Source organism: Denticeps clupeoides, chromosome 11 (genome assembly GCF_900700375.1).
Source record: "Denticeps clupeoides chromosome 11, fDenClu1.1, whole genome shotgun sequence".
In the NCBI taxonomy this organism is placed as follows: Eukaryota; Metazoa; Chordata; class Actinopteri; order Clupeiformes; family Denticipitidae; genus Denticeps; species Denticeps clupeoides.
The window spans coordinates 8,891,935-8,914,491 of NC_041717.1; the positions used below are offsets into that span (position 1 = coordinate 8,891,935).

Genomic DNA, 22,557 nt, shown 5'->3' on the forward strand with positions numbered 1-22,557 from the left:
AGGTTGCAGAGAAAAGCACCCCCCACACACTCATGGCTTCCCACTGCTTCACCTAGGGTGATGGTTAAAAGCAGAGGACACATTTTGTTGTGTCACCGTGTGCTGTGCTGCAGCGTTTCATAATGAAAATCACTTCACTTTCACGTTTCAAGATTAGTAAATACAAGATTTAGTAATTTTGTATTAATGTGAGAAAATGAAAGTCATACAGAAATATAGTGATATACTAGGTTTGGGACTACATTCCTAACAGTTTCCACATGTGCACATGCCAATATTAAAATACATCTTCACTCTTCTTGTCATCTTTGATTCCAGGATTCTCGTTATGCCGCATTTACAGTTTGTCCGCGTTTTTGCCGTGACTGCTCGTATTTTTCTCAGCGCCATCTCAACAGCACGCCAGCTGCCACCAGGTAAGGTTGGGAATTAAATTGTTTTCTGAGTCTGATTCATGGTCAGATAACACAGCCCAACATGTCAAGTCGGTGTGAAGAATGGCCTGAGTGGGGAAACGGATGTCTTAAAATTATGAATTTTCAGCACAAATGATCAATTGCAACCCTGTAAGGCCCATTAGATGCCACAGGGAGAAGAAAGATGGAATTGGTTGGGGTATTATTGACGAAACTTACTTGCACGTCTAGCTTTTGTACTGTTCTCTGACATATGATGCTAGAGGAAATGCAGGTATTCGTCCCTGTCCAGTTCCCATCCTGTCTTGATAGGCGAGTTCATACCTTGTCTCATGATCTGTGCTTCATATTATGTGTCAGCTTCTTTTCAAGGCCGCTTTAATTACATTTTTTTGAGAGCAAAACAACACTCTGGTTTTGCTCTCGTTTTATTTAGGTGGCTTACTACCTGTTCTGAACTAGCAGGCTCACGTGTTCATAAAATGCCAGTGGTGTTAAAGAAATGCTGGCAGCGTGTTCAATTTGCTTTAGTCCTCAACTCTGACGATTGAAACCAATCACCAAACGTGTTCTGCGGAAGCGTCAACTTTCTGGTTCAGTGCGCAGGGCTAATTGTTACATGCAGGCTCAGCAGTTGGGAGTCTAATAGTGCAAAGTTGCGACAAAGAACAATGCGTATTCCACTTTCAAAGAGCAATGGTATTTTGCCAACATTTTTAATAAACTATGGTAAATGTTATCTTTGTCCATCCTCAGGGAAGCAAGGCCAAAGACATTGATGTGTTGGTTTCTGTTAGCTAAGATAGAAAGTGTGGAATAAGCTTTTGAGAAAAGCCGCCCTGCAGCACACAGTGGACCCTGCCTTGGGCCCTGCAATCATCCGTCTCACTCCAAAATGAAATATATTGAAGAAAATGGCCATTGGGTGATGGAGATTGATTCAGGAGAAACATGAGAGGTAATCAATATGGCTGTTTGCTTGTTGGAGCGACACACACCTCCCACTGGATAGACAGAAGAAAGGCCAGGTGGCACAAAACAGTCTGGTCGTAATTAATGGCAGAACTCTGGCTGAAGGAAACCATGAAGCTGAAAAATGAGATTCATTCATTAAATTACAGAGGGTTCCCCACGTTAACCTACAGAAAAAGAAGGGTCAAGCAGTGAGGACGCGAACGTCTCTTGCTTGCCATGGATCATCATCTATTTCTATGAGTAACCACGGCAACAGGACTCTCCGAACCAGTACAAGCGTGACAATCAATAATACATCAGCGACAGGTCATAGCTCAAGAGCAAAGCAGCCATGGGTGAAAAGGTTTTTTTTGAAAGGCCTTAAACAGCCTGAAGCGCATCAAGAACCTGTGTTGATTGAACATTGAGATTTTTCTGTGACACCTCTCAGAACACAAATTACAGACTAACACAGGGGTTCTTGTTGTACTCTGAGCTTGGACCCTCCATGTCATAATTTTGCTTTAATGTTTGTGAGAAGAGGTTTCCCAGTCTTTTTGTTCTGTTCTGTGGGCTTAAAATAATATCACAAATAAAAGAAGGAAAAAACAAAGAGAAACATAAACTTATCTAAATGATCTAATTTTTAAATTAGGATATTCATTCTTTCATGGACTTCATTTTGATAAAATCCTGTCCATTCTACTCTATTCCTTAGTCTTTAAATTAATTAATCTTTTGGATGAATTGTTACTGAGTATTAGTGTTGTAGTCAAGAGACGTAAACTGAGACCAAGATACTGCCGACACTGGGGGGTACCAAGACCAAGATACTGCCAAGACTTGAGAGTACCAAGACCAAGACAGAGACCGAGACCAATAAATATTTGCAGTTTTGTAAATTGGCACCAACTGGTCACAAAAGGTGTGAGCTTTTGGTTTTCCATATCGTGCTTGGTTACGGTTCATCAAAATCATGTGAAATTTGGGCAGGATGTTGTCGAGAAGTTCCCTATGAAGCACTGATAAGGACTTTATCACATGTTTAGCAGTGACTTATCACTGACATTTAAAACACGCCATGTTTTTTTCTTCCTGTGGAAAGACAGTTTAACCTTCATGGACCAAACCAGGTACATGCGTGTGTCATCTTAACACAAACACTTTTCTAATTCACATGCCTTTGCTAAAATTTGTGTTTTTTATTATGCAGCATACAGCAGTTCCAGACACTGTGTATCTTTCCCCCTTAGCATCAGCCTCTACTATCTTCTTTCTGAGATCCAGACTTATTTCCTGTGTCTTTGCCATTGGGAGTAACAGTCGTCCCACTCATGTATTCACGTGCCCTGTTCCTGGGAGTCTTTTTATAGTGATAAGAATGTTAGGAAGTCAAGGTTTGGTTTCAAAGCTGATTGGTTCATTACTGTGCGTGTGAGAAGATTCACATGGGGCTAATATTTTTGACCACCCCATTTTTTTTACAATATTTCATATAAAGAAAGCCTAAAAATATAATATATATTACAAAATATACCAAAAGCTAATAAATAGCACTAGTGTTTGTTTTATTATAGTTATCTTCATCAATTAGGAAAACGTCTAGGAAAATGCTCTGCAACCTTCCAATCCATAATTCCTGGGCGGCTAATAATTTTGGCCTCAACTGTACATCTGTGGTTTCCTTTTTAATGCCAGGGGAAATTCACTTATTATAACAGCATGATGATTTGGTAAAAACAATACAAATTATATATAATATATATATATATATATTTATTTATTTTATTTTTTTGTGGTTTGGGTTACAACACATTAAGGAAGATGCTGCTTTTCTCTTTGGGAAGGTGATTAGAAAAATCTTTTTTTATTGTAAATCCTACATTTGTATAGACGACGCCTTAACTCCTCTCGCTTTTTCTGTGTTATCTGGTAAACTAATAGCAGTGGTGTCAGGATTGGCGTCAGGTGGAGACACCACCTGTGTCCAAATCGAGACCGGATTTAAAGGGCGCCATGCAGTCGCCCATCGGGAGCAGCGGAATTTTCATGAAATTTTGTGAACTCTTTTCAGTTCTGACAATCGTCAAACGCCTGCAGGCTAGTTTGAGTTTTCCCCTTTTCTCCCCTTTTTTCGGCCATCGTGCCGTCGTTTATTTATTATTTAATAAATCATTGTTTCCCGCATGTCCCGTCTCTGCGCTTACCTCGTCAGTTCGCCAACGTGACACTTGCCTTTATTTATCTTTTCATTTCCATGTGACTTTCTTTGTCATGCTGATGAATGGAAGCTGGAAGAGGACAATTGCTTTCACTCAGTAACAGACAGGCGCTTGGCTTGAATGGAAGTGCAGCCCTTTTCTTCTGCTTTAATGTTGCCCCTGGACTATTCCGATGCGGAGCCCAAAGAACGCATTTCAGAATCTAATTTCTGTATTTCAAAGGCAGCCAAAGACAGACTCTGTCTTTGTGTGAAATATAATAAAGGGAGCACAAAGAGGGGTAATAGGGTTAATATCGGATTGCAATTAAATGGCACTTGTCTTGCATGCGATTGACACTTCTGTGTCAGTATTAGCACCTTGCAAACTAGCACCTACAAAAATATGTGAAGGAGAATTAGCAGATTAAAAAGTCAGAGGAACAGCAGTATAGACTGTTGGAGGACATCCTGCATGAAAGATGTCTTCTATTTTCAACACTAGATTGGATGTGTTAGGTGCTGGACCCTGTTTAAGTTCATAGGACTAGTATAGCCCATTCATAACCCAAAAACAGAAGGCTCCAGACACCCGATCTATAGATTTATTCCATATATTCTCTGCAGTAAAGACCTTTTTTAATAATGCAGAGAAGATCTCTAGTTCTCCAGGCTCCTGTTCTGACCAGAGGAGGATATGTTGCCCTTTCTGAGACTTGGTTCTTCTCAAGGTTTCTTTGTTTTTCAGGGAATTTTTCTTTCTTAGTGTTGCCTTTGGCTTGCTTGCTAGGTGCCTTGAGCACTGTTCCTAGGTGAGGTGCTTTGTGCCAATGTATATTGTAAAATCTGCCGTATAAATAAAAATTGACAGATGTAATATACATGTAATATTGACATAAAGCAATATGGTGGTCATTAGCTTTCTCATTTTTTTATTTTTAATATATTTGCTAAAACCTCAAGTGAACTTTTTTCACGTTGCCATTATGGGGTGATGTGTGTAGAACTGTCTATGGTGCTGAAGTGTTCTCAATACTTCAGCAGGTCAACCACTTTAATTTAAAACAGTTTTAATGTTTGGTTGACATATAGAGCATATTTAATATGTTTTAAATAAATTTAGACCTCAGGTCAACAGTTTTATGTGACCAAAAATACATTTTCCTCATAACAAGCCGTACCATCCAACACACAGCAGAGCTTCAAACCTAAATATCAGTCGGAAAAATTACACCAATTTTTACAATGAGAAACTCTGACAACACAATCAGTTTGAACATCTCAATGTGCTTCGCAAAGCAGAAGCATTGTTCACCACCCCTCACACCCTGTGAGTTGTGGCAGGCCTATTACCTCCTTCCCTGGTGATTTAGAGCACAATTGGGAGTGCATATCTAACGCTGAAGTCAACATGCAGCAGAAGGTTAATATGCTGGCCTTGTGTGAGACGAATGCAGTCTGAAACAGAGTGGTGTCCTCTGCACATTAGTAAAGAAAATCAGGGAAATCAGTGCATTATGAGTTGTAAAAGATATATGATAAGGCAGGACTGCAGAACACTGATCCCAGGGCACAAGCAATTTCCTCAAGCACAATTTACTACAAAATTACTAACATGCTAAAATGACTAACACACAACATGATGTGGTTTTTAAATCAGAGCAGAGCATTACATTTATATGGTAAACACAATCTACAATGTATGACTTAATAAATAATAGGTTCTATATTAATAGGTGTATATTAATAATTTAAAAACCGGAATCATAGGAATATATAAGAATGTAAATCGCTTACACACGGCATTATGGCTCAGGACAGTTTTTAGTCATCACTCATTAATGAAGGCCTGTACACAAATCTGAACTGAAGGCGTCGCTTTCACTTCTCCAGGCTAAATGGCTTTCTAGGCAGACGCATTTGTCACATCCTTATCTGGCTGTATACCGTTCGGACGGAGTGACCCCTCAGCTCTCGGCTGAAATACTCGATGGAAATCTAACAGATGCAGGCCTCAGTTTACAGTCTCAGTTTTCATTGTGCCATATTAAACATTCTTGGCCCCGGCTCGTACACAAGCAGATGTAGCTACAGGCAGCAATTGGACCAACAGCGCAATGTTGTCTTGAGAACCGTTTAATAGTTGAATGAATGAATGCCACCTGCAGATTGTCTGTGTTTTTGTCTGCTTGCTTGACTTGGATAAAGCATTTTCCTGTTGACCTTATTTTGTTCATCTGTGACCTGTGAAGTGAAAGCATCCCTCTTCATCCTCATCCATGTCTCATGTCTGCCACCATGTGGTTTCTTTGTAAAAATAAAAAATGACCTGTCAAAACATCACAATGCTCATCATACGTGTGAAACAAACTGCACAACAACCATCAAATCTCTTAATTCACTAAATGTTATCCACATAGGCTCACTATACTGACTGTCCTCTAAAAGGGTCACTCTGTTGAGCATAGAGTTTGTTTGTCATTTATAATCGTCTAGTGGTAATTTTGTACAATAAATTTGTATAAGCAAGTCAAAATATTATTTTATGAGAGCTTAAAATGTAAAATCGAAAGACTCCCCATTATTGTTTTTATAAATATTATTATTTTATAACTATTTCACTGTTGTTCCGTGTGGGAACCTCTTAAGAGTCGTTGTTTCGCTACGGAAGACAAAAGTGGTGGCACACAAGCTGCCATTGCGGGCTACATGGTGGAGTACGTACGTGCATAAATATACGTGTAACAATTAGCGGACGAGGTCCTGCTACGATGCTCAGGGTGAGAGGAGGTGAGGTCGCGCCTTCGTCCATCACGATGTGTGGCTGAATCCGATCACTTTGCCCGCATGTTTAATTCATTATAACCGTGATTTCAGTTCGTTGTCCAGCCTGCTGCTGCCATTTCCACACATCCTCTGTTTACTTATGGCACTGACTCACTCTCCGGTTTACTCAAAAAATAAAGGTTGCTTTATTCGCTATACTCTACATTTCCTTCCCAAGTCTGTTGCAGTTGGTGTATTAGCGATGGCGTCGGCCAATCATGAAAAATAAAGGTTGTAAAATAGCAAACATACATAAAAATGACAGATAACATTACAGTCAGCATTGGCACGGTACTATTTTTAAGTTAACAAAACTGTGTTAATGAATTATGTTTTATTAAGAGTGTTACTCAGGACTAATGCACAGTCTTAATGACAGATGCCTGGTGAGGAAGTATGTTGAAGGACATTCCCCGAGATGCGCTTCTGCGCCCCCTGACTCGGAGTGAGGTGGTGGGCATGCTGGTGAGGCTCACCATCTTTGGGGCGGCCACGTACTACAGCATTAAATGGGTGGTGGATGCTCTGGACCCAACACAAAAGCAGAAAGGACAAGCCAAGAAAAGGGTACTGACTACTTCTGGTGCATGGTCGAATGTACACACACACACACACACACACACACACTGTACATACCATACAGGCCAAAAGTTTGGACACACCTTCTCATTCAATGTGTTTTCTTTATTTTTGTGACCATTTACATTCATAGATTTGATGCCTTCAGTGAGAATCTACCAATGAACACATGTGGAGTTATGTACTTAACAAAAAGTGGAGACCTGGCCTCCACAGTCACCGGACCTGAACCCAATCGAGATGGTTTGGGGTGAGCTGGAGAAACTAGAGTATAAAACATGTTGTTTTGATGCCTTCCGTGACAATCTACTAATGTAAATGATCATAAAAATAAAGAAAATACATTGAATGAGAAGGTGTGTCCAAACTTTTATATATAAGAAACGTGAGCATGTACACAGGGAGGAGAATAGCGATGACCTGACGGTGACGCGATACCATAGGCATACATTTATAAGCATATAACATTGACAATATGAAAACTCCAGACCAAGCCGTGGAGCCGGACCATTCCCCCGATCATGGGGGGAAATTTCTATAAATTGGTAGTAAGCAGTGCTTTATAGTTGGGGGCCATATTAAAATAATTGTAAATATTTGAATGTACAGAGTGTTCACTTACATTTTTAATTGTGCTCATAAATAGTCAGAATAATTAGGATCATCTTTGTGGTCAGAATTGTGTGTCCCCAACCTGTCCCTTTTTTTACCTGGGGGACTCTTCTGGTTCTTAATCTAAATGTTCCTAATTAGAACAGAGCCACTCATGCTGACAGCTCCTGTGGTCAATCATTTGTTTTGGCCCAAAGCTGGCTTTTGACATGCAGTAATAAACTCATTTGCATCTCTGATTCCTCCTGCAGGCCCATCAGCTGATGAAACAGATTGGGATAGAAGGTGTCAGTCTGAATGAATATGAGATGAATATTGCCACTCACCTTGTGGACCCCCGCAATATGAAGGTAATGGATGTCATGGTGCACTTACAGGAAAACTTTTCTGGGGTTAGCACTCTGCTCATATCAATAAAGAGTGGGACATACCTGGAATTCAGCATAAACCATGCATGGGAGAGCATATTTCCACTTACAGTAATATTGTTAGAAGACCAATTCTTTATGCTATATGAGATGCTTTTTTTGTGTTGTACCTTGAAGTTTTTACAGTTTTCAATGATACAGTTCCAAATCTGGCCTAAAAGGCAGCTTGCCTGGAAAGTGCACCACCGTGTAGCATTAACACAAAGACAAAACCAGGCAACTAAACTGAAAAAGTGATGAGGACATTAAACATAGGTGAACCACAAAAATTCACATAAATGTAGATGTAGCGTCCTCTGGTGGCCACCTGGCACCCATTCTTTTCAACATTAAACATGCTGAATGCCGTTGACATAACAATACCCAAAATGTACCACTGCTGTTTAACTTATGGCATGAGAATGACTTCCTCTGTCCTATTGTTGTAATTCCTATTCTCAATACAACATCACTCATTAGCACAATGCACGTCACCCTGCAGTCACAGCCTGGATCACTTTCAGTTATTTCTTACATCACACTGTGCTCTTACATCAGCAGCTGCTGTTTAGCCAGGTTACACTTATTGTGTATATTTATGAAGATTGAAGATTGAATGTCCAACTTTATATTAACAATATTTAAATTAATTTAGGCTAAAGACAAGGCCAGGTTTATGGGACAGTTACAGTGGAGGAAATAATTATTTGACCCCTTGCTGATTTTGTCCGTTTGTCCAATGACAAAGAAATGAAAAGTCTCAGAACTCTGAACTTCAGCTCCCTCCATAGGTTTTCTGTTGGATTAAGGTCAGGAGACTGACTAGGCCACTCCATGACCTTAATGTGCTTCTTCTTGAGCCACTCCTTTGTTGCCTTTGCTGTATGTTTTGGGTCATTGTCGTGCTGGAACACCCATCCGACCCAATTTCAATTTCCTGGCAGAGGGAAGGAGGTTGTCGCTCAGTATTTTACGATACATGGCTCCGTCCATTTTCCCGTTGATGCAGTGAAGTTGTCCTGTGCCCTTAGCAGAAAAACACGCCCAAAGCAAAATGTTTCCATCTCCATGCTTGACAGTGGGGGTGGTGTTTAGGGGGTCATAGGCAGCATTTTTCTTCCTCCACACACGAGTTGACCACAGCACCTTCTCCCAGTCACTCTCTGAATCATTCACGTGTTCATTGGCAAACTTCAGACGGGCCTGCACATGTGCCTTCTTGAGCAGGGGGACCTTGCGAGCACTGCAGGATTTTAATCCATTGCGGTGTAATGTGTTTCCAATGGTTTTCTTGGTGACTGTGGTCCCAGCTACTTTGAGGTCATTAACTAACTCCTCCCATGTAGTTCTAGGATGATTTTCTCTGAATCATTGAGGCCCCACGAGGTGAAATCTTGCATGGAGCCCCAGACTGAGGTCGATTGATGGTCATTTTGTGCTCCTTCCATTTGCGAACAATTGCAGCAACAGTTGTCACCTTCTCTCCCAGCTTCTTGCTAATTCCATTCCAGACTTGTGCAGGTCTACAATTTTGTCTCTGACATCCTTGGACAGCTCTTTGATCTTCCCATGTTCGAGAGTTTGGAGTCTGCCTGATTGATTGATTCTGTGGACAGGTGTCTTTTATACAGGTGACTAGTTAAGACAGGTGTCATTAATGAGGGGGACTAATTGAGTAGGCGTGTCTAACCACTCTGTGGGAGCCAGAACTCTTAATGGTTGGTAGGGGTTCAAATACTTATTTTACTCAATGAAATGCAAATCAGTTTCTATCTTTTATTTAAAGTGATTTTTTCAATTTTCCTTTTGATGTGCTATATGTCACTGTTAAAATAAACCTACCATTAAAATGATACTGTTCTGAGACTTTTCATTTCTTTGTCATTGGACAAACTTAAAAAAATCAGCGAGGGGTCAAATAATTATTTCCTCCACTGTATATACAATAATGTTATGTAACAACAGTAGTATTGTTTGTTATTTATTTATTAGAGGTTTTGGTGTATTTATGAGGTATATTAGCATCTGTAGCACCACAGTCTTGCATGCATATTTGTTTGGCAAAAGACTGAAAAATGCACACAAAATCTGTCCTTCTGTTAATGAGGTATGAATGCCCGTTTCCTCCGGCATTTTAAGGTGACATGGAGAGATGTCGCTGGACTTGATGAAATCATCACAGACCTGCAGGACACGGTCATCATGCCCTTCCAAAAGCGCCACTTGTTTGCCGGCTCCAAACTCTTTCAGCCTCCCAAAGGTGTGTCGGAGCCCTGGGCGAGGGGTAAAATTATCACTGCAGCTTTGCTTTAGAAGGTGTTTTCATATGCTGGAGGCCTCCAAAATACCCAGCTGATAAATTGCAGAGATGAATGAGAGGTTAAAGCACTGTGGGCTTTGAAAGTAAATGAAAGCTTGTGCCATTGTGCTCCGCAGGTGTATTATTATACGGCCCGCCAGGGTGTGGGAAAACGATGATCGCCAAGGCAACCGCCAAGGCTTCAGGGTGCCAATTTATCAACTTGCAGGCCTCCACGCTGACAGACAAGTGGTATGGTGAATCACAGAAGCTCACCGCCGCGGTCTTCTCCTTGGCTGTAAAAATCCAGCCCTGCATCATTTTTATTGATGAGATAGGTGAGCTTTTATTCTATTCTCCCGGGCTGATTTCACCTGAAAAAGTCACGACCTCAGACCGTGCAGTAAATCATTTAACTCCAAATTGAGACTTTCTTCTGTGCTTGGGTATCGAAATGACGGAAGCCCTCTCTGACAGATTCGTTTCTGAGAAACCGCTCAAGTCTCGATCACGAGGCTACGGCCATGATGAAGGCCCAGTTTATGAGTCTGTGGGATGGACTGGAGACTGAGGCCAGTATGCAGGTACAGGAGCATTTAATCTACACACTGTGTCCTGAACCTCTTCATCACCCATCTCTGTTGTGGATGGAAGCCACTTCCTGTGCACAGTGACCTTCAGGTTGTTTCATCCTCAGGTTATGGTGATGGGGGCCACCAACAGACCTCAGGACGTGGATCCAGCCATTCTGCGCCGGATGCCCTCTTCTTTCCATGTTGGCCTGCCGGTGAGGTCTCCACATCCAAATATGTTGAAGGAATGTTCTCATTATTTCTGTGTTGTCTTCTTAGAATCAGAACCAGAGGCATGATATACTAAAGCTGATCCTCTCTGGAGAAAATGTGAGTCAACAGGGATTCTCAGTTTTTAATGATGAATAAATGTATCAAATATACTGTTCAGTCAAAATATTACTGCTTAATAACAAGTCTAATAGTGTATAGGTTCCCCTCATTGACCCACAGAGCCTGGAGCCTGCAGGACCTCTGAGGGTGTCTGAGGCTGTAAATTCAGATCCTTGGAATAATAAGGTGGAGCCTCCATGGAGCCTCTGACATCGTACAGAAGTCCCATCAGAGTTACATTTGGGGAATTTGGGGGTCAAGTCATGTCTTGAGGTGTTGCCTGCTGAAAGTATCATGGATTGCACGTTCCTTGCATAATGAATGCTGCTACCATGTCTTGGCCAGGCCTTCTTCCATTTTGTGACGCTCACTCCATGGTGGCCAGTGTTCAGCTCTTGCTGATTTGTTCATATCTTAATGTTTTGGCTGACCGGTGTTTTTTTTTTGATACATTTGCATTTCTAAACATTTTGCTGACAGCATGGATGTACCAATGACGAGCAAATGTGTCATTAGCTCAGTAATGCCATCAACCTGTGGGAGATAGCGGAGAAAACCAAGGGTTTCTCCGGGAGTGACCTGCGGGAACTCTGTCGGGACGCTGCCATGTACCGCGTGCGCGACTACGTACGCAAGCAGCAGATGAAACAGATTGCACGGCAGCTGCAGGTGGAGGACGAGGATGAGGGGTGTGTAACAGTCCCTTCTTCATGTTTAGAATGGAAGAATTAAATATACACACATACAGGACTAGTCAAAAGTTTGGATGCACCTGCTCATTTCTGCAATTTTTACATGATACATTTTTACATAATACAAATGAGGTTACGTAATAAACCCCAAAAATAGCGAACAAGGTAAAAGATGGACAAAAGGAAACTTTTTGCTGTGATGGCAGCATTTCACACTCTCTCACCCTACTTAAGTTAGACAACTGGGACGGTTTCCAACAGTCCTGAAGGTTTATGCTGAACACTTTCGTATCATTCACCATGTTAATGAGCATCTCATGAAGCGCCTTTTGACAATAGTGAACAAAGCAGCCATGAAGGTAAAAACTGAAAATATCAGATTCATCAAACATCTTAGTCTCCATAACCACCACAGAGTAGGTGTTGTCCAGAAGTTTGACTGATATTGTATTCATTTATGACTTGTTAAATTATGTTAAAGGTCTAAAAGATTTCACAGCATTGTGATTAGTTCACTTTTTTTTGGCAATTTCATCCCATATGTATATTCTGGGGCTTTCATCATTGTGCCCCTTAAAACATATAGCATTCTGGGACTTTGTCTATATTTTTCTCTTCCCAGGCTGGTGGAAGAGAATCAGCTGAGGCCAGTCACACAGCTGGACATGCTCTTTGGACTGGACAAGATGATGGAATCAAAGCAGGCTACTGCAATTGTTAATGACCTCAAGGAGGTTTCCTTAGACTGACATAAAAAGCCCTTTCCAAACCTGGGGCTCCTCTACCGCTCCGAGAAACTCAGTGTCTTTGAAGTTGTCCCCTGTCAACCTTGTCATCACTATATCCTTTCATGTTGAGAAGAAAAGATTTACCTTGAATTGTGGATATGCATGCATGTGGCATAACCTTGTTTCAGTGCATTGCATTCAGCTACAATGTATTAGTATTATAGGTCCAACAGCATGACTTCCAGCCATTGGAAAAGGCCAAAAGATGGCCCACAATTTAATATCGCTTTGTTTTATTCCAAATGAATTCATGGGATTTTAGGTCTTCAGTGTTAATAATGAATGTACAGGAAAAGTAATCAACTTTATTTCTGCCGCACATGTCCATTTGCTGATGTAGTCCTAGATTTTAAACGTGTGCAGTGCCATTACAAATGTGTCAGGAGTTAACATGCTACTCAGAACCTGTTTGACGTGCCACTGTTATGACACTTATTTTATTAGTAACACGCACAGTTATGATGGATACGGAACTCAAGCCAAGCGAAAATGGCTGCCGTCAGAAACGCTGTGCCACATTTAGTCAGAATTAGGACCCACGCCATGCTTGCTTTCCCGCAATCCTTGTCCATTTGCCATCTGGAGCGTTGTCACCTAAGGGAGGGATTATAGGCCACTGCTGGCACTCGTTCCTCTGGGTCTGTAAGGTCCTGATGACATGCAAACCGATCACTTGCTCTTATCCTGATCCCTCTACAGTACCTGTCCCATTAACGTGGGTCGGCGAGGGCAATTTGCTCAACAGAACACTAGAGGGCACCCTTGCACCACAGCTATGTTGAATTGATTGGTCGTTACGGTGGTTATTTTTGGGAAAGGCTCATGCCAAAATAAACTGGGTTTTTTTTTTAATGCAGCACTTGTATGGATGCCATTGATTCACACGTAGTATGCAGGAACAGAAATATTTTTTACTGGACCATCGTCTTTAGGGACTACCTGTGTTTTCTGTTTTCCCCCATCGGCAGCAATGAATATTTTAGTTTGCGGGGAGGAAGTCATTACTGTTACATCAATTTCCAAAGTGCAGTGCCATGCCCTCCACTGATTTAATTGATCTGATTTATCTGTGGCTTTTTAATTATTTTAAGCGCTCGAACAAACATGTTTTCATGCTGCTCTCAGTAAGTGCTAATAATGCATTCAGCCACCGCCGGTGCCCTGCGAGGTCACCTCCGTCGCACTGGCCTTTTGTGGGACTCTGAGCCTCTTGATCTCGCAGCCCATCACTGTTATTACCAGACCTTTTTCCACCCTTTGTGTCAGATTAGTTGGGCCTTACCAATTACAGGGAGTTTCATGTCTAATTTTAGTAATAATGGGTCGTAACAAAAAGGTTTTTAACACAGAGGCTTTTTGAGTGCCCTTTAACCCTTTAAATCGTGCTTCAACTCATCGTAAAAGTTGTACATTAGGAAGACATTAATTGTTGAGTACTATGAAGTAAAATAAATAGTTAGATAGGTGGGAGAGAAAGGGTGATATGGTATCAAAGTGAACTAAGTGAACTGGTGACTCTAAATTGGCCATAGGTGTGAGTGTGTGAGTGAAGATGTGTGCGCCCTGTGGTGGATTAAGCCTCTAGTGAAATTGGGCAAGTGAGGCAAGAAAGAGGCAAGACCAACCATACGCTAAAACAGAAATTAAATGCAAAAAAAATACATGCTCGTCGCTAACAATTTGGAATTGGGCTGCATTTTCTATGCCCTGCGCTAAATTTGATTTATTGAACTGCTGCATTCCGATATGTTTGGCCCAATACACCACTGGGCCAGTGGTGGCCTAGCGGGTATGCAAGCGTACCCGAAATCGGAAGGTTGGCAGTTCGAATCTCAATTCGCCAAGGTACCACTGAGGTGCCACCATGTGCTGTGCTGCAGTGTTTCACAATGACAATATCTTCACTTTCACTTTACACATTAATGCTGCATTTTGTTAGTCATCCTTTTTTTCCCCCCCTTCCCTTCCCTTTGTGAATTCCATAGGAGAATATAATGGAAGTGTAGTGCTTTCGTCTTGCATGTAATCTTGTGATATTTGCATTCCATCGGCCATCTTCTTCGGCTAAAGCATTATGTCAGCGGGGTTCACACATATGCATGGTTAATACTAAAAAGGGGGAGGAAATTATCCCCATTTCATTTGGGCTTGTGTCAGGGAACCCATTTACAGGCGCCTATCTGCAAAGCAGTGGCAGATGTGATGAATGAGTAATAAAAATATCAACATAACTTTCTGCTCATTTTCTGTGTTCACCATTCTGATCAGGCCCATCACACACAAACATTATTTATACCTTCTGTCCCTTTATTTTATTAGAGTTTTTTTTACTTTGAAGCAGTCAGAATGGTAAGATTAAGGAAACGCTGACCTGTCGCTTCATCCTTATATGTGTTACAGTGTGCATTTTTTAGATCTCACACCCGTCTTTACCAAAATTAAATTATGATATAAAGAGGCGCCGTTCCATTAGCAGGCTCCTTTTGGTTGAAGTGCGGAGATGAAAGGTAATCAAGGGCAGTGGCTTAATCAGGAAAAAGATCGAGCTGGATCATCTCGGTATTAAAGTAATACCGGGGTCTTCTCTCATGGATCCAAGTGGCTCTGTACCTGGAACATCAAAGCTTAAAATATACTGATATTTCTCAGCAGGTGCCCATTGAGGCATGCTTTACCTCAGTAGCAGAAAAAAAAACTCTCCCGCATCGTCCACGATGAAAATATCTCCAGCTCTCGGGTGGACTAATTGTGCCTTGGTCAGAAATGTGCAATGGCGGGTTCTTGAGTGCGTGCAGGAGATGAGTGGGTGTCAACGGCGGCAGATCTATTATTCCTATGTTAATGAGGCAAGACGAAAGCAAAGCGCCCACTCAGGAAACCGGAGATGGGCTAATGATCGCTAATTAACTGTGTGATGGGGTCCCGAGTCTCACCGCTGTGGATGCAGACAGACGAGAGAGATGATTCACTTTGGGTGGCGGGCGCCTGCACGCTGACATAGGGTGATTCATATGGGTAATATTTTGGTGATTTATTTATATGTGTTTAAACCACAATTTTTTTTTTTTCTTAATTATGTGTATGTTTCGAAGAGTCGATACATGAGGCGTGACTTATTAAAGCCCTTGCCATTACTGTTAACCTTCCTGGAATTGTTGTTATCGTTGTCTTGCCCTCAGCGTTCAGCTCTGATGTGAAATTCAAACATTCTGATGTTTTTATCCTTCATATGTAATTCAACTCTTAAAAATTTAACCCCCACACACAACACACATAGGCCTACTTCTTCATTGCCTCCCCAAAATTTGATGCACTTGTAGCATCATTTCAAACAAATGAATTTTGTTGCGAATGCCAGCGACAGTCTAGTATCAGTTTAAGTGCTGCTTTTTATGCGAGCAAAATGCATTAAAAACTGTGAATAATGATCCAATGAGATTCAAAATCACTGAGAATTCAGTTTCAACTTTAGATCTGATTTGTGCTCATTGAATAAATTAAACTGCATTACAAATTCTTTAGGTTGCAATTCACGAAGAACAGAAAAAAACACCCATGTATACATCAATTCTTGATGTATAGTGAAGTAAACATGTCATAATTTCCACATGGTAGGCACGAGCAGAAACAGATAGCAGGCAGAAGACGTTTCATTTCAGATGCTGCTGCATGACTTCGGCACAAACAGATTAAATATACAGTGGCTATAAAAAGGCCGGCTGTTAGAGTCTTACGCAAATACACTCAGAGGTGTAGCTGGCGAGACAAATGTGTTTCTACCAAGTGTTGTTGCAGGAAGCTCCATGTGCTTTTTTTTAATTAAAGGTAGGGAACAGGAAAAATATACTGTCCTGACAGAAATAACCATTTAATGCTGAGGTCCTCATATACAGTATTGTCATGGCCGGTGCTTCGTTCACTCGTTCACCATCCCCGTCTTCAATCCACCCAGTAATCACCTTCACGTGAACACAGTCATCGGTACCGGCTATAAAGGCCGGCCTCATAGCTTTTATACATGGCTATCATCTTTTCTGATTTAAAAAAAACTAATGTAGAGACCGGGCTGCATCCCCTATCTTGGTGTTTTTTTGGAATAGTTCTGTTTGCATTGGCTATTAGTTTAGATTCATTGTCAGTGCTAATGATTGTAATGATTCAATATGAAAACTAAAACCTGAATCTCTAAAAGCTGCACTTCCTCTCCTGCTAAACAAAAGTACTGCATGTGTTCAGTTTGTTATAATAGTTATATTTTGTGCACATAACTATCATCACAAATGCAATGGACTTCTAAAGCACTAAATATTGACTGTTTGAATTGGTAATTGTCCAAAATGTTCCCACACTGTATGACACAGGCGCCCCACATTTGGTATGGTCACCATCTCTGATCCAAAAAACCACAGCAAAAAAGAGGGGGGTATCTGATGTACCCGCCTGAAGTGAGTATTGTCTTGAATTCCCGTGTTGTTGTTCATCCTGTAATAGTACAATTCCTGAGACTGACTATAATGATGTTTGGTCATTTAGTTCCAGCCTGTACAATTTAACTCTTTGCCTTTTGCATGTAGTTTCACACTAACCATTACTCTAAACCTAACCCTCCACTCCCTTTTTTCTTCCGGCTTTTCCTGTTAGAGGTTGCCAAAACAGATGGTTGTCTGAACAACTGGCATGAGTTAAGAGTTTTAGACTCTTAAACTCAACTGAATACACCTAAATATGAATGCAACTACAAACTAATACAGATGTTGTTCTATGATCTGGATTGAGGCTGAAATCCCAGTTTACATTTATGCTATTTTATTAGACACCCTTATCCAGAGTGACTTACAATCAGTAGTTACAGGGACAGTCCCCCCCTGGAGACACTCAGGGTTAAGTGTCTTGCTCAGGGACACAATGATAGTAAGTGGGGTTTTAACCTGTGACTTTATGGTCTTATGGTTCATAGGCAAGTGCGTTGCCCACTAGAATACTACACAAAACCCCTCTTCATCAGTTCTACCTTTTCTCTTCACAGATCCCACAAGAAACAAGTTGGCCTTGTTTGGTTTTTATGTAAATCCCCCAGCATTGTAAATGGGTCTCAATGTTTTCTTGTCTACTTCATTCCATGTTTAAGGAGCCTTGAGGTAAGATGAGGGAACCAGTCATTCCTCTGAATGGCCATGTTCCCTTGGCAACTCTAAAGATTAATAATAGAAACGAAAATGGAATTCACATGTGTTGGAGTAGACATGCGGGAGTCCTTGCTTTCTCAGATGGCCACAGGAGATCACTCGGCGGCACAGACCAAATAATGGTTCTTTCATTTGCAAGGTTCAATTATAATTAATATACTCTAACTACAGTATTTGTCATAGAAGAGAGTGTTTTTAGGACAGACTTTCTATTTCTTAGAGCGCACTTGACACTTGATGACCCTCTGCTGTACTTTACAGTCAGAACCTCCTGGAATGCATTACTGACAAACAGCAACATCCGTCTTTGTCAACCTGCAGCAAAACGAAATGCTTTTTACTTTATTAACCATGCCACTACCTTCACCACCTCCTCCGCCTCGCCACCCTGGCCCTAACACAGCAGATCGTCAATGAATAAGCGGCAGAAATTCCTACTGCGCTATTAAAAGTAATCTTGGAGTCGCTGCAGTGGCAATTTATCTGATAGATAGTGCTTGGGGAGAGAGCAATTGGATGTTGTGGCCTCCTTCGGTGCCATTCAGGACACCGAAGCCAAACTGAGATTTTGTAGGGAAATAATTTTTAAAAAGATTCCGGTGAAGAGCGGGGACTATTGTCAAGAATTAGTTTTTTTTTTTTTTCAATTCCCTTTTATAGCAGCCTTCTCTGTGTTCTGAGGTTTACAGTTTTTAAAGCATCAATTTTACCATCAGAAAAGATATTATTCTAACGCATTACACATCAGAGTCAATGGACCGGTGCTGACATGACAGTGATGCTACACTACAGCCTTGTCAAAATCAATTTAGGTTGTCGGTTGTATCTTTTAAAATTTGGATTTATTTTTTCATTTTCCCTTTCTCCCTGATACACTCACCAACATTGCCTCATCTCCATTCTGACATGATTTTCACCTCTGTGACACAGTGATGTGGAACAAAAAGCCTGCGGCCTGCTGGCCCTCCTCATCAAGCCGTTTAGTGCGCTTCCTCAATCTTATTATTGCGGGCTGGAGCATGCCTGCCCTTCGGCTCTCTGCAGATCAAGGAGGAAACTGATGTAGATTTATGGGAAATTAGGCGGCTTTAAATATCAGGGTACCTGCTGGACGCCTGTTCAACAGACCTCTGCAATAATTGCGGTGACTTGTGAGGTGTGAGTGAAAATTCTGCTATAAATCCTGCAGTGATGTAACGTTGAGTGATTTAAGCGCATCTGCACAATGACAATAATCCATATTTAATTACATAGAGGCTGGCAAAACATCTCTATCTTCCATGAAAAGTAAAGCAACCATAGTTCTAGTGTCCCTGCATTCTGCATTGGGAAAATAGATCTACATTTACATTTATGGCATTTACCAGACGGCGTTACCAGGAGCGACTTACAATCGGTAGTTACAGGGACAGTACTGCATGAGACACAGGCGGTTAAAGGGCATAATAGTAGTAAGTGGGATTTGAACCTATGACTTTGAAGTGTGTGTATTACCTGCTAGTCATGTCAACTTTTCTCATATCAGCTATATTTTTATCAGCCATGTTTCTTTTTTCTCTGTGCTGGTATTTGCAGCTATTAAAACTAGAGCTGTCAAAAAGAACATGTTCATTTTTGCTAATAATTTGGTACAATATATGAAAGAAATTATTGCAGCTGAAGTTTGTTTATTTCTGGATGCAAAATTAATTCATCTGAGGCAGACAATCCCAACATAAACATGGAGACATAGTTTTAATAGTCAGTATTTACATTGTTTTCAAATGGAGACACTCAGGCACACTTGGAGTGGAAATCAGGCATTGTACACACATGGTACACTGTGACACACGGTTCATAAAATTTTTTGGGTGCATCATCTGAATCAGCCCATAGGCTGAAATCTTAATAATAAAAAAAAATGTCCAACTGAAGTACTGAGTCTGCAGGTATTTTGAAAGACTAGATCACCTCCAAGTCTCAGCCTCTTTCCCACACTTGTTGCTGTCATAGTTTCCTTATGCATTAGATAACAGATCAAGTTTGCCAGCGTAACTGTACTGGCTAGTGGGGCTCTATATATTTTTAGATAAATTATTATATATTATTTATGCAAAAAACGTTCAGAACTCTAACTCTGATTTAAAGGTCTCCTTCAAGTGAAAGTTAAAGTATACATGCAGTCAACTAAAACGGATTATTGATAGTGAAGACGAGGGTGGAGGGCTGGGTGTTTGTGAAGATTGCACGTGTACGTATTTTTTAATAGCACTTCTATCCACTGATTTTGAAATGCTACTCACAAATACTGTATTTCGAACTACAAAAAATATAATACACTTAAATTATTATTTATTTTTCAGAGACATTGTGGAGTTGACTGATCCCTGGTTTAGAACATAGTAAAGTATTTGTTCGGATTTCAGACTTGAAGAAAAGTCAGAAACTAGCTGAGGAAGGTAAAAGTATTGGTGGTAAAGCACACTTGTAGTTTATTTGGAACACCAGAATTGTGTCATGTATTGTTAATAGGAAATGCACATGTATGCTATTGTTCCTTATTGAATGGTAATGAGAAGAGGGGTGCAAAGAAGTTCTGGTTCCCCAAGGACAAGGTAGACTAACGAAAAAAGACAAGTTAGAGAGGTAGTCTTTTTTTTTTCGTGTCTTTCATGTCTTGTCTTGTCTCTGATATGACTAGGAAGGATCCACCCAACCCAGGTCAACGTGATGGACATATCAAGGCAGTTTTTTTATAGTCTAATGGGTACAAAAATATTGTTCTGAAATAAGTATGCATAATCATTTAATTGGTGGGCTGCTAGTAAACTGTAGTTAGGTACACAGCAAGCACTTTTGTCTTTGATTCTACATTTCTTATAATGTGAAAGAAATACAGTGAAAATGAGGTGAGTCATTAGCAAATGGATGCATGAAATGCGCAGTCGGACTTGCAAGGTGGCGTGGATCAATTCATTTGCTGCTGTGAATACAATACAGCACACAGTGAAATGCTGGTAATTTGCCCACTGCATTCGGCAGTAATTACAGGTAATCAGAAAAGATGCGGAGTTCCAGGCACTTTGTAAAAGAGATCTCTGAAACTTAGAAAGCAAGTCCTCCAAGCTTGAATACATTTGGATCATGAAATACCTTGTGTTTTTGTATACTTGTTTTGTTTGTGGAGCTGGAGGTTTGCTGAAGGGCGGGTGCTGGCGTCGCAGTAGGGTGGAGTTTCTCCTGTTTTTTCGGCTTGTTCTCCCCAGTGGCGGTAATTACCGTGGTGTCTAAATGCTGCTGTACCCGGTGAATGGAGCTAATGTAGCAGGCAGAGTGTCGTGGTGAGATGAGTGGGTGGGCAGGCAGGGTCTGTAGACCTTTTGCACAAAAACAAGTCTCCCCTGCAAGGTTCCTGGGTGAGGGTTTATTATAGTCATAAATGGAGGTCCACATGCAAATGTGTCCGTGTCCCAACAGGTGGCCTCATTTGGCTCTCAGAGCTGGGGGGCTTCATGGGTTCGCCAAGAACTTTTTATACACAGTTGTCGTAATTGAGACTCCCAGCTGTGCTGCAGTGTTTTAATTTAGTTTTGCTTTGATGCTGTTATGCAGAAATCTGAGTTGGAGCGTATTCGTTTGAACATAGGCTCAAACAACTAGTGTCTAAACTAGACTTGGTTTTTATAGGCTTTGATAATGATAATGTCACGATGGCTGGACATGGCAAGGAAGGAGGACGCATATGCACGACGTCACAAGACAGGGGTTACATAGTACATAGTAGACAGGACAGGGAAACATCACCAAACAATGACCCGACCGTGAACAGACACGAACAGGATAGCTTTATACACTCATACACGGGTGAACACAATAAGGAATCATTACACATGACGAGCATGATACTCCGGTCCGAACTCTGGACCCGGAGTAACCCAGATCATGACAGATACTAATTCTGAGAGGACTGAGCTGATACTGGAATTTTGGGCATATCTTGTGGATGTTGTGAATGTTTTACACGTTTGAGAGAATTTTAATACGTAGACATATTAATGCATTAATTTCATGTCTAAATGATGGGGGTTGAATACTAGTAGCAACAATTGTGACTTACTGCAATATGTATCACAATTAAATATCTGTAAAGAACCCAGCAACTGTGGATGAACTTGACAGTGTATTTCTTGGTTTCGGTCTCAAACCCGGTTAAATGGCAAGGGTTGCGCCAGGAAGGGTATCCGACGTGATAAAAGAAACAGCATCGCTGCAGGTCACCAGGAGCAGCAGGATCACGGTGCTCCAAGATTAAGCAAACAGGTTCAGAATTCAGGATACCTCTGGGGTCAGTCCACAGAATGTGACTTTTTTAGCAAGGGGGTTTCCAAGGCAACTTTTATATGGAGTCCCTATGCTCCAAACCTCCACAAATGTTCTTTCTTTTATGAATCTGAAATATGCGTTGCGTAAAGACAAATGGCCCTGATGCACATACATATTATTTAGTGATGAACACATCTATAGTCTGTCTTGGCACATTTGGTCCAATGCCATACATTACAGCATTACAGAAATAACACATGGTTTATACTTCATCTTTTGAGGAATGGCAGGGTGTAACAGGGTCTGTGAAAAGAATGCAGACTATGAAGAGTGGTACAACAGCTTTTTTCCCAGCTAACGATTCCTTAGGTAATATTACTGGGGAAGTCTA

The 22,557-nt window shown here is 41.0% G+C and overlaps 1 protein-coding gene across 2 annotated transcripts; it reads left to right on the forward strand.

Moving 5' to 3' along the window:
* Positions 1 to 6,235: 6,235 nt before the first annotated feature.
* On the forward strand, positions 6,236 to 15,819 carry atad1a (ATPase family AAA domain containing 1a). Of its 2 annotated transcripts, XM_028996803.1 has the most exons (10): positions 6,236 to 6,360; positions 6,776 to 6,963; positions 7,839 to 7,937; positions 10,134 to 10,254; positions 10,431 to 10,631; positions 10,771 to 10,877; positions 10,991 to 11,080; positions 11,145 to 11,195; positions 11,715 to 11,887; positions 12,513 to 15,819. In XM_028996803.1, the coding sequence occupies exons 2-10, from the start codon at positions 6,793 to 6,795 to the stop codon at positions 12,637 to 12,639; spliced, it is 1,140 nt and encodes a 379-aa protein (XP_028852636.1). In that variant the 5' UTR covers positions 6,236 to 6,360; positions 6,776 to 6,792; the 3' UTR covers positions 12,640 to 15,819. The 2 variants fall into 2 exon arrangements, with proteins under 2 accessions (XP_028852636.1, XP_028852637.1); XM_028996804.1 differs by lacking the exon at positions 12,513 to 15,819 and having other exon boundaries at positions 11,319 to 11,853.
* The last annotated feature ends 6,738 nt before the right edge of the window (positions 15,820 to 22,557 follow it).

Bases quoted from the DNA above. Each gene is read 5' to 3' on its own strand.
- atad1a (XM_028996803.1), top strand. From the start codon at position 6,793: ATGTTGAAGGACATTCCCCGAGATGCGCTTCTGCGCCCCCTGACTCGG. The intron at 6,964-7,838 runs GTACTGACTACT...TTCCTCCTGCAG, and splicing joins AAGGACAAGCCAAGAAAAGG to GCCCATCAGCTGATGAAACA. The intron at 10,632-10,770 runs GTGAGCTTTTAT...CCTCTCTGACAG, and splicing joins CATTTTTATTGATGAGATAG to ATTCGTTTCTGAGAAACCGC.